The sequence below is a fragment of the Lytechinus variegatus genome, chromosome 18 (genome assembly GCF_018143015.1).
Source record: "Lytechinus variegatus isolate NC3 chromosome 18, Lvar_3.0, whole genome shotgun sequence".
NCBI classification, from domain to species: Eukaryota; Metazoa; Echinodermata; class Echinoidea; order Temnopleuroida; family Toxopneustidae; genus Lytechinus; species Lytechinus variegatus.
This window is the reverse complement of record NC_054757.1, coordinates 12,757,475-12,773,468: the sequence shown is the minus strand read 5'-3', so window position 1 is coordinate 12,773,468 and position 15,994 is coordinate 12,757,475. Positions and strand designations below refer to the sequence as shown.

The 15,994-nt window shown below is 38.5% G+C and overlaps 1 protein-coding gene and 1 pseudogene across 1 annotated transcript; both read right to left on the bottom strand.

Annotated features, from left to right (window-relative positions):
• Positions 1–3,224: 3,224 nt before the first annotated feature.
• On the bottom strand, positions 3,225–4,991 carry LOC121432193 (annotated as a pseudogene).
• LOC121432048 (flavin-containing monooxygenase 5-like) lies at positions 4,905–13,075 on the bottom strand. The gene is made up of 7 exons (XM_041629872.1): positions 12,694–13,075; positions 11,749–11,965; positions 10,530–10,672; positions 10,195–10,331; positions 8,076–8,473; positions 7,548–7,651; positions 4,905–6,870 (listed from the first exon to the last, which is right to left on the bottom strand). Exons 1-7 carry the CDS (start codon positions 12,970–12,972, stop codon positions 6,481–6,483), a joined length of 1,668 nt encoding a protein of 555 aa, XP_041485806.1. The 5' UTR covers positions 12,973–13,075; the 3' UTR covers positions 4,905–6,480.
• Positions 13,076–15,994: the final 2,919 nt, after the last annotated feature.

Sequence of the window (15,994 nt, the reverse complement as noted above, 5' to 3'; positions counted from 1 at the left end):
ATCCATATATCTTTATCAGTGGCCTGTCGCATAAAACTTTTTACCTAAGAAAACTCAGGTATTTTTTACTTGAGTTTTTGCCCTGTGTTAAAGTCAATGGCAGAAATCAGACAAACCCTAGTTTTCAGTTTTTACCGGAGTTTTCTCAGGTATAAAGTTTTATGCAACAGGCTGCAGGTATATAAACGCCCTTTTTAATCTGGTCCTTTTTAGTGTTAATTTTATCCATGAATATCAGATAATGACCGCAGATCATATCTTTGATGTTCGATGTTTACTTTCCATATTTGCTGACAATGGTTTTGACCTTTGAAATTCGACAATCTTAAGTTAAAAACTTAATACCGTCGTTTAGCAGTTGTTGTTATCATGGAGTCAGGTTGAAGTTAATGCATAAATGTCATGAAAAAGAATGTTGGACTCCATTCATTTGAATCAGACGAAAAATAGGCCCATTGATTCTTTTGAAAGTTTGAAATAAAACTGCTTCTTCCGGATTTATAGTATGCTGCATTTCTTCCATGTGTAAAATCACATTTCTGTTTTTCATTTCTCTATAATTTGTTGTTTCGCCTTACATTCTTTTGTTGAATATGAAATGAAACACAATAATTCAATCAATCAATCAAACAATTTCTTTTTTTTGAAAAGCAATGGAAGTCGTTTACTTTCTATATTTATCGAAGTTTGCCATACGCCGTGTTTAAGGGCAACCAACGGGGCAGACCCTAACCAAAATTTGCCCAACGATGTCGTAGTATATTGGAAAAATATACCTCGTGGAAACTGTCGTATACGCCGTGTTACCAGAGAATGCGAGTCATCAAGGCGACCAATCGACACTGTGCACTTAACGCGGTATAATGCTAAGTTAACTTGGTATTTTATATTTAATTACATGAATTATTAAAGGAAGTGCAATTTATTGGAAATTAATTGAAATATCCACCTGAATGGATTTTCAAGAGGGAACGAGCACAATTTGCCCTGTTCAATTACGTGCGTAATATAGAGAAGTGAATTGGACTGAAACGCGTCACAGAAACCGCGCGCTTATCATTCTCTTTAATCGTCTCCATGACAACAGGAACAACGCATCGTCGGCCACGATCTTAATTAAACGCAATCAAATTACCAACATGTATCTAATGATTGTGACTAAGTAAATACTTTACTCTGTAGATGATATAGGTGCTTATGTAATTGCTTTGAGGAACAATACGGAACCGCAGATTCAATAGGTGTAGTGTGGTCAGGACAATGAAATCATACTAAAATTTTCAAAAGGAATTGGTTGAACTTGATATAGGTCAATATACATGTATATTGCACAGCATTTAACTGCATTCAAGTGTGGGAACGAGAAAGCCTCCACTACAGTGGATGTTTTTATTCTATTGATCATTATTACACAAATATTAACTGCGTTGGGACTTGATGCATGGATGACCTAAGATGATTTCTATTTACATTTTTACAAGAATTTTATTTTAGCTATTTACTCGTATTGATAAAGGGGAAGTTCGTCCTCTGATAATAGCAGAGAAGAGAATGAAACATGCCAATGAAAGTTTGACCAAATTCCCTTAATAATAACAAAGTTAGTGCTGATTTTGTGATGTCACGTGTGAGCAGTTACCCCATAATTATTGTCGTGTAATATAATTTTAACAAAATGTTGGGTATTTTATGAAATTTAAAATGGTTTTACCAGTGTATTCAATGTTATCAGACATATTATTTCATATACCTAAACGTTTCTATAAAATAATCAAGTAATGAAAAGGAATTTTATGAAACCTGACTGACATATATTTGGCAGCTGCTCGCGTATTATTACGAAACAAAATCAAAACTTTAATCGTTCTCAATCTTAATATTGGTTTATGAAAAAATAGAGACAAAAAGGCTCGTCCACTGGCAATTAATAATAATAATAATGATAATGTTTATAATAATGATAACGGCATATTTACCCAGGGTAGCCACTTCAGTTCCAAAAACTGTTCTCTCAGCCGCGGGCCCTGCTATTTCCCTGCTAAGCTAGGCTACCGATTTCAGGTGCACACAGCGTTCCACAATAAATAGCTCGTATGGAGACCCTTGTTATAGCACATCTTTCGGTCACATAATTTAATCAAATTCCACTTGGTAACTGGACATAATGGACAACACAAATTCAAAATGATTTTCCACAATTGGTCGTTAACATATCTTTTTGAGAGAATAAATTATTGTTCGAAAGACATCTGTTTAAAATTTTCGAGATATTGCTAGTGAACTAGTTTCTTTACCACCGGAGCGATTCACAATATTGATTGTGTCCACATTAAGTCCACGGTCCAAAGTCAATGGTCAATATGGGCGGAGTCAAAGAGGGGGGGGGGTCGGGGACCTTCCTCCATGATCCAAAATGTGCTGGGGTGGAGGGGGGGACACAAAGAAGGAAGTAAGGGGGAAGGGAAGGAGAAGAAAGGAGTGCCGAGTCGTCACATCCCTGGAGCGTTGTGGCCCAGTGGATTAGTCTCCGGACTCTGAAACAGAGGGTCGTGGGTTCGAATCCCAACCATGGCGTAATTTCCTTCAGCAAGAAATTGATCCACAATGTGCTGCACTCAACTCAGGTGAGGCAATGGGTACCTGGCAGGAATTTATTCCTTGAAACGCAGCGCGCGTAACAGCTGCACTGCTAAAGCCAGGGTAATTATGCTGCATATACTGTAGAGCGCTTAGAGACTTCTGACAAAGTAAGTATTAAGCGCTATATAAGCAAGTATAATTATTATTATCCCTAAATTAAAATCACTGTTAGCTCGCCTCTTCCCGCCCCTCCAAATGCTATGTGGCTGTACTGCCCCTTGTTAAGTTCAAACTCCTTTAATGAAAGGCCATAATTAGTTGTTGCAGCTAGTCATGATACAATTGTTTATTCTACTAGATCATATTTGACCCCATCTTTCACGTTTCCACGCAAAGATCTAACGACACATATTCACAAACTTGTGGTTAATCTACCTCTGTCATTCCCATCCCTGCATATCCGGGCCCCGTCTTACAAATGAGTTACGATTGATCCAATCAATCGTAACTCTATGGAAATCCATCAGTGTCATTATTGTTCTACAGGAAATTTCCAAAATGTCCTCTGTAAATAAGGGAGAACACACCAAATTGTCAATAAATCAATGAATTTATGAATATACATTCATATCTAAAACAAAATGTTAAACAAACATGCATGACCGGAAGCGCGAAACCTGAACCCGGCGCTCGTTATCTTTGAGTAGCAGTTTGTGATCCTTGATGCAGACGACCCTACTGTTGTGGTAGGTCAGGCAACGCAGGCTGGTAAGAAAGTAAAGAATCTGATGTACCTCAGTGAAGACCTTTGTCGTTCTCAAGTCGAAGTTGGATATGGTGACCGGTCGGTGAGGACGAATGTAGATCAACCACACCCAGCCATCCTGGATGTCGCACCCGTAGGTAGCCGCGTCTAATGGGCTGCATTCTTTGCTGAACTGGTAGATGAGGAACTCTTTTCCCTGTCCTTGACGAAAGAACCGATACCGCATGTAGGAATCGAAGTATACAGGCGATGTCGTGGCCGCGTGGTCTAACGCGCCTGGCTATACATGGAAAGTCTGGGGTTCGATTCCCGGCCGTGGCACCTATTACCGTGAGCAAGGCATTTAATCTGCAATGCTCTTTTATCCTGCTTTCAAATAAATTGAAATGCTATATGCATTATTGGTAACTATAGGTGCATGTGCACTTGTTTAAAAAAGATACCTTCTCGAAATCGAGAGGAATCAAAGAAAGTATCGGATAACCCATTCCAACATCGAAAAGATGCCGGGAACCTTGATTGGTAATGGTAAGGTTTTCAACAATCACCACGACGTGAATATTGTTGTAGTGAAGATAGTCACCGGGAATGAGAGATACATCGAAATCAAGAGTGCGAAGTATCATTCAGCATGTCCAGCAGAAAGGATTGAGTTGGTGACAGAGACCGCCCTCTTGGGACGATATGTCTTTCTTAATCGGTTGCTGTGGGTAAGCTCCGACCATCATGGTGTGTCGAGAGATCTGTGACTGTCTGGTAGGGAATGTGGTGTCCCACTAATGGCTCTTTAAGAACGACTGGTGAACCTTTCTCACGCGCTTAACCGTCGCCCATGAATATACCATTTACCACAATAAAGGATCACCAGTCGTTCTTAAAGTCGCTGTTAACTTACGAACAGCTTTATGAAACACCCACCAGGTAAAGAATCACCAATCACAAATAAGTAGGCCCTACGATTTCAAACAAAGTCATGATTTGAACTGTGATGACCTGAAATGCTTGTTTGTGGAGCCCTGTCTGTGTCATCCACACAAAACTCCGATTTCGAACCTACACAGCAAAAACTGTGGTGTTAACCGGTGTACATAGAGGACCACACCAGTTATTTTACACCGGTGTTAAATTGGTGGTGTTAGTTTTACACCTATAGGTGTTATTACAACACCTATGGTTGTTACAATTACACTCCTTGGTGTTATATTCAATCTCTAGGGTGTTATTTTAACACTTCAGAGTGTGGTCCTCTATTAACACCAATTGGTGTCAATTTTAACACCAGTTTGTACAGTGTACTATATAATATATAGTAGGTTCGAAATTTAGACCACCGATTTCGACAATATATTAATTTGAGAAACTAGATAGACCTACATGTCTTACATGTTGCACTATTTTTTCAGATTTTAATTGCAACTTCATGTGTGACATAAAATATACAAATTCAGACAAATTACAATTCCTATATTTGAGTTATATGATCTAAATTGGTTGACGTACCTACCCGTATCACTCAAATTTCACGCTCAGTTATTGACTTGGTTTTTGTCACAAATCCAGAATTATTTTCTGAGACAGGTGTTAAAAAAGGCAAGTATGAATGACCTGTGACCATTATCTAACCATTATCTAACCCCATATGCATACTGTTGATAAACATAATTATGCCGATCTGTGAAAAAAAGAATACGAAAAAATGGGTGCCCTTAATGATGCCATTAATATTGAAATGATGCAAGAAAGAGATCATGCTTAATGATTGGGCGCTGAAGAAAGTTGATGCCTCATCATGGAAAAGTTACAAAGAATTAAAGAACAAAGTAAATCATCTTCTTAAGAAGGAAAAAGGGATATTGATTGACCCCGTTCCCAGATAACTAGGAGTAAAGGGAATAGCCCAAAAAGTGGCTGTGCTAGTGTCGAGCGTATCATTCCTGAATCTCATTAGTACAATGTCAGTGCACCTACTTTGCAATGTTTTCAACACAATCTAAAATATGTTTTATTTTCATACAAGGTGTAAATTAACTCCTGGGATAATTATGTATGCATATTCAAATTTCAAAGGAAGCCACTACGATATTTTATTTTTTGGAAAGTTTTTAAAGACAATTTTCAGCGGTCTTGTGAGCAATCAAAGTGTAGTGAAAAATTGGGTGAAATGTAAAATTATTCTAACACGTCAGTTCCAAATTTCATTATTATTTCATTTTATGAAATCCGAATTAGACAACTTTAACATGTTTAAATGTAAATGAGAAATATACACTCTAAAAACACTGAGTAAAATTTTACCCAATATTGGATGGGAAGTGAACATTAATTTTTCCTACGTATAATTTTACCCCGTCAGGGCTATTCCAACGCAATATTGCGTAAATTTTACAAAATATCTTTTTACCCAACCAAAATGCATGTTCCCATTTTACCCTATATTGGCTAAATATTTTTTATAGTGTACCAAAAGTGCCAAATTAATATGATGATCTCATACATTTTGACGTAGATCATGCTTTTGTATTTCAGGAGCAGATTATTTGAATCAATGTAATCATGAAGACGTCACGTAATACAATAAAAAAAAGTGGGAATATAACATCATCTGTTCACTTACTACATTTTGTTCATGACATGCGAAGAACAGTTACATCGAAATGATGATTTCTGTAAGTCCGTAACTTTGTAAGTTTGGACTTCGGCGTCAGACGTTTTCTGAAAACCCACGCAACATACAACAAAATTATGAAAGTCCGGAGTTCGACTCCCGATAAGGCAACTCATGCCCTTGAGCATAAACATGGCTTTATATCGTACAGAAGATAAATGATAAATCATAATGTATCAGTGCTATCATCAACATCTTTCAGCACATTAATAAAAGAAAAGCGAGCAAAACCAGCAAACAAAAGCAAAAATTGATGAGCTATCAAATAATGTCTGTTAAATGTCAAAAGATATTGATTCGACAAGGTGGCGCCACACGTTTGGGTCAATCCATCCCCAATCATTTTCAAGCAATCCAAAATGAAGGGGAAAGTTAGACAAACACGACAAAGGGAAGGGAGGACCGCCACCCCATCCCTTCCCCAGTCAAAATACCCTCGTGCCATCGGAATGTGTAATCTTCCTGCAAATTAGCGTCTGAAGAAAGCCAGGGCGACATTGATCGGTTCCCCGAGCCATGTCGGTCGACGGTACAATGCCAAACCGCAGGTGCTGATGGCTCCAAGCAACAAGAAGAACTTGAGGAAGCTGAACCCTGACCTTTGGCTCTTCAAGACCTTCATAGACTCGTTCCCGCCGTGCCTGGTCTTGTAAGGCCTCATAATCCTGGGCCAGACGGTCATCATGTGCTTCCTGGCCCTGGACCAAGGATGGGGGCCAGTCACGCGGTACTGGGCTGGGATGAAGGGTGAGAACAGGTAGTGGTAGGCCAGGACCGGGTCGGTCAGAAGGAGCCAGAAGAAGTTAGGCTTGGCTTTGATCTCTTTAGCGACTTCGTCCATGTATGGCATTACGTCAATCTGTAAAATGCCAAAATCAAAATATCATTCCCCTAAAAAAACATTCTCACAAGCACTCTGAAAATAATCCCGGGTCAGATTACCTAGAACCGAGACCGTTGATGCCACTTCTGGTTCCGAGTAAAAAAAAATGAACAGGAATAAGATCAGGTATGACAAGGGAAGGTCAATCTGTCGCAGAAATGGTTACATCGGACGTAATCCCGGTATATTTTTTTTATCCGGAATCGGATGTGGCGCCAACCTATCTGGTTTCAGGTCAATCTAACCCGGTACTATTCTGTGCAGAGTGTAATTAAAAGTTAGTAAAGATATCATGGATAACATTACTTAAAACTTTCGACAAACTGAATCTTTATAGGCAATGCCTTTGCAGTTCTGTTGGATAAGTATGAAATCGCCTTTTTATTTTATTTTTTCGGTTGTACCGGATATATCAATTCAAACGGATTAAGTTTTGTTCCCGTTGTTACTGAAGTTGTCCAAGGGTGTTTTTGGTATTCTATTCTGGTGTTGCTTTCTAATTTTGATTGAACTGTTGAACTTGTTTACGATAAGCCAACGGGTTTGGTCTCAAAGCTGTTTCTTTCAAACGTCCAATACCTTTAAAACACGAGAAGAATTCAGAATTTAGGCAATCGAAATTATATTTTTAAAAATGAATATGATTTATGCACCTGAATTGTGTGTCTTGGAGATTTCTTGTATCTTTTTGCCATGTCGTCGTTTCTCTTCTTAATTTGTTTCGTCATGACTTCTCTAGAAGGCAGTTGGTTGATACCTGTAACAAAAAGGACAAAATACCTGATACAACCATATTGTGATAATGTATGAAGATTATAACTGATAACATTACTAATTATCATAAGGTTAATTATGAGGCCTATTATTGTCATTATTATCGTCATCACCATCTTCATCATCATCATCGTCGATTTCATCGTCATCAACAACATCATCATCGTCGTCGTCGTCGCCATCATCATCATCGTCATTATCAACAACCACATCATCATCAGTTATCATCGTCGTCGCCACCATTATCATCGTCACTGTCGTCGTCGTCGTCGTCGCAATCATCACCACCACTGTCATCATCATCATAATTGCCATCATCATAATCATTAACATCATATTTATCTCCATCAGCGGACAAGACGTAACTTGCAATCACTTGTTTCCTCTAAATTTTCGGTCCTACCTACCTTTAAAGACTCTAGAGGCCCAGCGGGCTTGAAGCTCAGACACGGGCATTATGGGCCCAATGGGTTGAACCATGCCCAGTACGGCCATGGTCGGATGCCTATGCTCGGGATTAAACACAAACTTATACATCTCCACGTGGTTATCATTGATAGGGAGGACGCTCTGTGGAATGTAAGGAAAGGCGATCTTGTATCCCGTCGCGAGGACGACCACGTCGAGAGCTTCTTCAGAGCCGTCATCGAAGACCACGCCCCTTTCCGTGAATCGACGGACGTTTGGCTTGATGTTGACGAAGCCGCTGGCGATGCAGCCGGGGAGGTCATCGTTGACGGTAGGATGGGCGGCGGTGATGCTGAAGTTGGGCTTAATACCGAGGAACTCGTGGTCAACGCGATTCCTAATTTATGATTAGAACAAACAACATTTTGATAACTCTTCCATTTTTGTCAAACCCTTTTTGGAATGTCAATGATCCCATTTACGTTTCTGATTTCATCTAGCTAAAAAAAATAGTTTAAATTGTCTCAAAAGATGCCTCCTCCTATAATGTGACTGATATAAACTATCAAACACAATTCAAGAGTGAAATATCCCGAATGAAATAGCCTACTAATCATCATCTTGCCATTTTGTCATTGTGTGTATCGTTGAGATACCATAGCTGTTAACACGATTCAGCATTGCAACTTTCAGACCACACTTTAACAAGAAAAAAATAAATAAGTGTGCTTCTACTATGTAGTTTTCAACAGAGATCACATGAACATCATTTTTTTTTACAAAATACACAATGTTTTTCAGATTATTTAATGTAAATGTAAATTTTTCATCCACATCAAGACTATTAAAATGCACATCATGCGTATATATATATCAGAAGATTCAATGCGCAGTGAGTTCAGTGCCCCAAAGGCCGTCAATGGTTACGGATTTAGATACTGTGTATATCATTTATTTCATATCATGCCGTGTGATATAGCTGTCATACTTTGGACTTCCAAACAACAGAGTCTGTGATATTTTGAGCTTAATATTCGACCCATGAATGTAAATAGGGATAATAACCGATTGAGCACGTTGAGCGTTTCGAATGTACATGTATGCTCGTTGACCCCTCCCCAGAAAATGACTATGCATTTTTCAGCGCTACATACTGGAAATGAAAATGACATGCACGTCCCTGGAAAAAAAAAGAATGGTCAGCCTACAGGGGTTGGGAGCGACCATCCTCTATGAATTATCAAGTAGTGACAAAATAAAAAGAAAGAGAAAGAAATGGAGAAAAGTGGAAATAATGGATGAGAGAAGAATGAAAATCATTAAAAAGAGCGCTATAAAAGGTCTTTTAACTTAAAATTTCATTCAATTGAGAAAAGAGGTAATTTCGCCCTTCCTTCCATCTCCCTGGTAAAGTGACTTTTGAATTACATTCATGAAGACGCTTTAACCTCTTACTTGCCAAACATGTGCTTTCCACATATTCAAAATCGACTCAATTCTTAGAGGATTATGTATAATGCACACTGCATCATTGGTGTAAACGTTTGTTCTTTTATGTGCACAGGGACCGTGTTCATTGTTAGCTGCCATAGCACCTGAAGCTTCATAGCCCAGGGCAACACATAGGCAAAATGGCAATATATTCTAGTAGAGAAAATGACTAGCTATCTGGATAAAATAGGTTATTTTAGATTCGTGTCATATTTGTGTAGAATATCATGGCCATGGGTCACCCGTTCCAAGCAAGGGAGGTTTAAAGGTGTCTTGTTCAAGCTGCAATGGGGCTATGTCTCAGAGTCTTGAGATTCGAATTCCACCAAGGCACTAATGTCCTTTTACAATTAGACCTTCTTTACCTTCACTTGCCACACTCGCCACAACAATGATCTGAGATGATCAGAAATATGGAATGGCACTTTTTCTTCAAAACATTCTGACAAGCAACAAAAACAACGACACAAAGGTCATCATTAAAATCGCACCCATTTTTTTTTACACAAGGGGCAAACAACTTTGGGGGTATTTTTACAACAAAAAATACATTTTCATTTGAGTGGGGGTCTGCTACGGCAGGAGTTGCCTTTATACAAATGGAGGATGAACTGTGTCTGGACTTACATGCTAATGGTCCTAGCGTAGTAGTCTTGAAACCAGAGAGGGTATGATCTATTGAATCTATTCACTAGATCACCAGGTAAACATCTATCGACCATTCTAAGAGTGATCCAGGCTCCACTCCTCGTGCTCAAGAACAACTGAAGGTAAAAAGGAGGAGAAGAAAAAAAAACCCGAGGGAAGCATATCGGCGTCGTTATTAAGTCGAGATAGTAGTTACTGTAATTTCAAGCTCACAACTTTTTGATGTAGATTCATTCTATTAAAGGAAGAACATGCGACAAGACCACCATCACTGACAAAATATAAAGACTTCTAATTACGATTATCGTTTTTACCTTTGAAGCCACTCTACCGAGTTCAACCGCCGCATCGACCCCAGAGTTTCCCATGCCGACGACCACGATCCGTTTTCCTCGGTATTTATCAGGGATGAGATAATCATGGGTGTGGAGTACCTCTCCCTTGAAGTCATTTAGTCCTACAGACAGATGAAAGCAGTGGTAAAAACACAGTAATGATGTCGTTGATGATGATATAAGGAGGAGGAGGGGGTAGAAGGTGGTGGTGTTGGTGGTGGTGATGATGATGATGATGTCGAAGACGGTGACGATGATGATTATTATGATGATGATGGTGATGATGATAATGATAATGATGATGATGATGACGGTGGTGATGGTGGTGGCAGTAGAAGGTGATGATAATTAGGATATGATGGTGATGATAATGTTGTTGTTGATGATGATGGTGATGATGATTATGATGATGATGATGATGATAATGATATGATGGTGATGATAATGTTGTTGATGATGATGATGATGATGATGATGATGATGGTGATGATGATTATGATGATGATGATGATGATGATATGGTGATGATGATGAAGAAAATGATGATGATGATGACGAGGATGGTGATGGTGATTATGATGATGAATATGATAATGATTATAATGATGATGATGGTGGTAGTGGTAGTAGTGGACGGTGATGATGATTAGGATGATGATAATGTTGATGATGAAGATGATGATGATGATGATAATGATGATGATGATGATGATAATGATGAAGATAATTATTATAATGATGATGGTGGTGGCGGTGGTAGTGGTAGTAGTGGACGGTGATGATTAGGATGATGATAATGTTGATGATGATGAAGATTATGATCATGATGATGAAGATTATGATCATGATGATGATGATGGTGATGATGATTGTGAAGATACTCATGCACGATCATCACCGTAACCCAAATGATACAAAAATGATACTGATGATAGTTATAACAAATGATAAAATTAAAATGGTTATACTAAAGATTAAAATGAACACAAACAATCATGAAAAATCATTATAGCCGGATCAACAAAGGTTATTTTGGTTACAATAAGAAAACACACAAAAAAGCGTATAAGTATCTTCAACCATTTTATGGTGTAGTTTTTTTAATAGGATGAAGGAAACATTGTGACAAACGTCTCCTTTATCTAATTGAAGCTCGAATCATCTCTTCAAATGAGCATCAAGTGCATTAATCACTAACCCTCGAACTTTGGAATGTTCGGAGTGCAATGGTGACCAGTACATATGAACACGGCATCGAATATCTCGTCCCTCGTCGCCCCGTCATCCGTGGTCGTCAGCGACAGCTTCCATCGCCCAGTCAAGTCGAAATCATCGGCGGGGAGAATGGTGTTCACTTTGGTCTTGTAAGTGATGTATCGCAACAGTCCGAAGTGAACGGCATAGTTCTTGAAATACTGGGTTAAAAATGATATCAATAATTATAACTTCATATTTATTGGCGTACTGCATCATTCTTCCCATAAAGTCAGTAATCGAACTGAATGAATTGAAATAAAAATGAAAGCAAATCAATTCGAACTAAACCCAGGTATGGTAGTACAGAGGGGGCTGTACCCCCCCCCCTCCTTCCCGCCCCCCCCCCATAAAAAATATGCATAATATCAAAGCAGTCTAACACTAATATCAAGAAGTAAAATGTTTTAATTAATTTAATCTAAATACTGGCTCCAGGCTGAAGATAACGTTTAAATTATTTTCTGCTGTTTTATTTTTGTTTGTTTGCTGCTGCTGCTGCTGGTGGTATCAGTGGTGGTATCAGTGGTGGTGTTGTTGATGTAGATTTAGAACCACGCCTGGCATGGTGGCTCAGTGGCAGAGCGTCCGCCTCATGAACGGGAGGTCGTGGGTTCGATCCCCTGCCGAGTCATACCAAAGACTTATAAAAATGGGACCTTCTGCCTTCTTGCTTGGCGCTCAGCATTTAGACTGGAGAAGGGTAATAATAACATATTATATTGTGCAGGGCCCGCTGGAAGAGCAGTCTTATGATTGAAGTGCATGGCTACCCTGGGTAAATAAAACGTTATTGTCATTATTATTCAACATAAACTGTATAACTGAAAACAAACCCACTCAAATCGAGTCATATCATTGATATAAATAAATTAAATGATTATTATACCTCTAGCACTTTAATGTTGTGTAGAAAATTTGGCCAGTCGTCGGGGATGGGGTAGTCACTGAAACACATCGTCTCTTTACTGGTGTTGATGATGGTGGAACGGAACACACACGAAAGCTCGGTCCGGTCCTCCCGGTAGTACCAAAGACCCCCGAGGGTGTTGGTCTTCTCGAAGCACACCGGTTCGAGACCCTCTTCCAGACATGCCTTGATCGCGGTCAAACCGGACGGACCAGCCCCGATCACTGCTACTCTCTTTGCCGGTGCTCGTTTCGCCATGATGGATAGACGACGACGACGATGATGATGGTGGTCCAAATGGTTAAAAGGGAATTGTCGATATGCTGATTGGTTTAAGTAGAACCAATTCACGTTTCTCTAATCTTTCGGAAAACATCAAGTGGCGGGTGTAATTTGCTCTTGAAATAGCATGCAACTGAAATGTGCGGTCCAGAGTCTAACAACTTCGAATCGGTGGATAAATATCGTTTGTAATATCAATAATACTATTATTTGTTTTTGCGAACATTGATATAGATTGCGGTGGTTGATCTTGAGGGTTAGGGGTTCACCCCCCCCCCCCCTTCCCTGTTGACGAGGGTCACAACAGTGGCGGATCTATGGGATGAAGGGGGGGGGGTTAGGACGCAGTACGTCGCAGCTCACTTTCATTAAGTCAAACCAACCTGGCACCCCCCCCCATCATGTTAGCGAAAGCGAACAAAACGTCCAACAATTCATGTTTTATCCGACAGTTACCATAGCAACATTGCTTCTCAGCCAATCAAAATCCAAGAAAGATGTCAGATCTGACAACTTGTCGGACAAAAATATTGACGAAACACTCCCCAGAAGGGGGCCATATCATTCCACATTCCGTCCTGAATACATCTCAAATAGCCCACTCATTTTAGAGTTAACTTCGAAACAATTATCATTGAAAAGTGTAAGACTTTGAAACCCGCCAAAGTTAGATCACATGATACAATATTGTATCACGCGATGAATTCTGCAATAGACACCGAGGGAGGCGGGGCTTCTTTAGGTTAGTTAAATATACATTCCTAACTTTGGACACTCTCCGAAGTTACATATCTATTCATTATGTAAACTATATATCTATTCATAACGGAATCTATTTATCTATTCATTGTTTTCATAACGGGAATGTTATAAAACATTATCAATATACATGCACATGTTCATATACTCGGATGATAATCCGAGGTGGACTATACCCTCATGTGCAGGGGGAGGGGCACTCCTAGCAGGATCCCTTCTGACCCCTCCCCCATTTTAGCTTGGAATCGTAATGAATTTAAAAGAAGTAGACAAACATCGGTTAAATAGTATACATGTTTTCACCTGAGTACTTAAATATTTTCATTTGCCTTTAAAGCGAAGTTCATCCTGACAAAATTTTTATTTCTAATAGTAGCAGAAAAAAAAATAAAACTATTGGTGAAGATTGGGAAAAATCTATCAAATATTTAATTAAACAGCTATTATATTTCATTTCTTTTATTTGTAACGTCATTTGCGAGCCGGTAGCCCAATTTACCGTGTGGTAAAAAAAAATCAATGAAATGCCATTTCCTCATTCATTTCACACCAGCTCCGACCAGAAAGAGTGAAAATGGTTCTATGACATTTGCTCCGGCGACAATTGCTCTGCAGTAAATTCCACACACTAATAGAATGACCCACTTCAACCATAAATTTAACACTATACCCTATCCTAAAACCCAACATAAAATCCTATTGCAACACGAATCCTAAATCTTAGACGATATAAAGACCAGCGCAATTGTCGCCGGAGCAAATGTTGTGTCACCGGGGGAGTGTTTCATCAACATTTTCGTCCGACATGTTGTCAGATCTTACATCTTTCCTTGATTTTGATTGGCTGATAAGCAATGTTACTATGGCAACTGTCGGATAAAATGGAACTTGTCGGATAAAACTTCTGACAAGTCCTTTCATGAAACGCTCCCCGGAAAGGTTGTCATTATGAACAATTCAAAGAAAAAAAAACATGCATATTACATCACATATTGGACAGTTGCTCGTGTATGACGTCACAAATAAAAAACTGAAAATTATAATAACTTTCTCAATCTTTAATGGATTTTCCTCAAACCTTCACCACTGTTCCTTTTATTTTTTCTGCTATTTTAACAATAAAACTTTTGTCAGGGTGAACTTCACCTTTCAGTAAAATGGAAAAGGAACACTTGCCCCTCCCATGTAAGCCTTTAAAGTGATTTGTATGTACTTGGTCCATTTTCACACCTCATCATCTGAACATTTGGTTCATAAACAGTTCAACTTATCATGCATAGACTATTAAATTGTTGTTTGACCAAGTGAATATTGGACAAAATGGGTATAGCCAAACTGGAAATTAGACAAAGTGGTAAATGTGCTAAAAGGTAACTAGACCAAATGGTTAGTAGATGAACTTGTAGACGAACTAAGATTTGTCCATCTGCAATGAGATCAAGTGGAAAGTAGACACTGCGTAGGTGTACACAATTCACCTTTGAAAAAATCCGATATCAAACATGAAATAAAACAAAAATCAAGTTGTGAGATATCCAGTTATGCCGGGTGTGTTTTATTATACCATCTATGGGACAGCTGCTACTCTTCTTCAACATCATTTTTCTATCATTATCATGATCACCATTATCAATACTATTATCAATAAACACTCTTTATTATCAACAATCATGTAGATTTTTACATTACATCCGCACAATACATACATACATACACTCCCTAGGCACAAAAGGACAACTTTCATATAGATCTTTTGACCTGAAATAGAAGTGGGTACCAAAATTAGTGGTTTTCTAGTACTACCATCAAGGAATATGCACTATTTATCTACTACTTACACCTTCAAGCTATACATACATTATGCTGTTTTCCGATAAATTGAGAAAGGATATAATAAATGACAAATATAGCACATGAGTAACATATCTATTTTGGGGGCTAACACCGTAAACAGAAACAAAACGGAAGCATAAATAATATTCCAGAGCTAGAAAAAGTGCATAATCATAACTGTATTATAGATTTTGAATGAAGTAATAGCTATATATGTAATATAAAGCTATATAATGATATGAAATTAAACAAACAATACTTTGATAAAAAAATGTGAACTACTTCATCTTTTTAAAAACGTTTGAAAGCATTCTAATCTTTGGCACCATGTTGAATGTATCATGTAATTTTTTCTTTTTTGCTTTCTATTGTGGTTGGGATAATACAAATCCCTTTTCGTAACTAT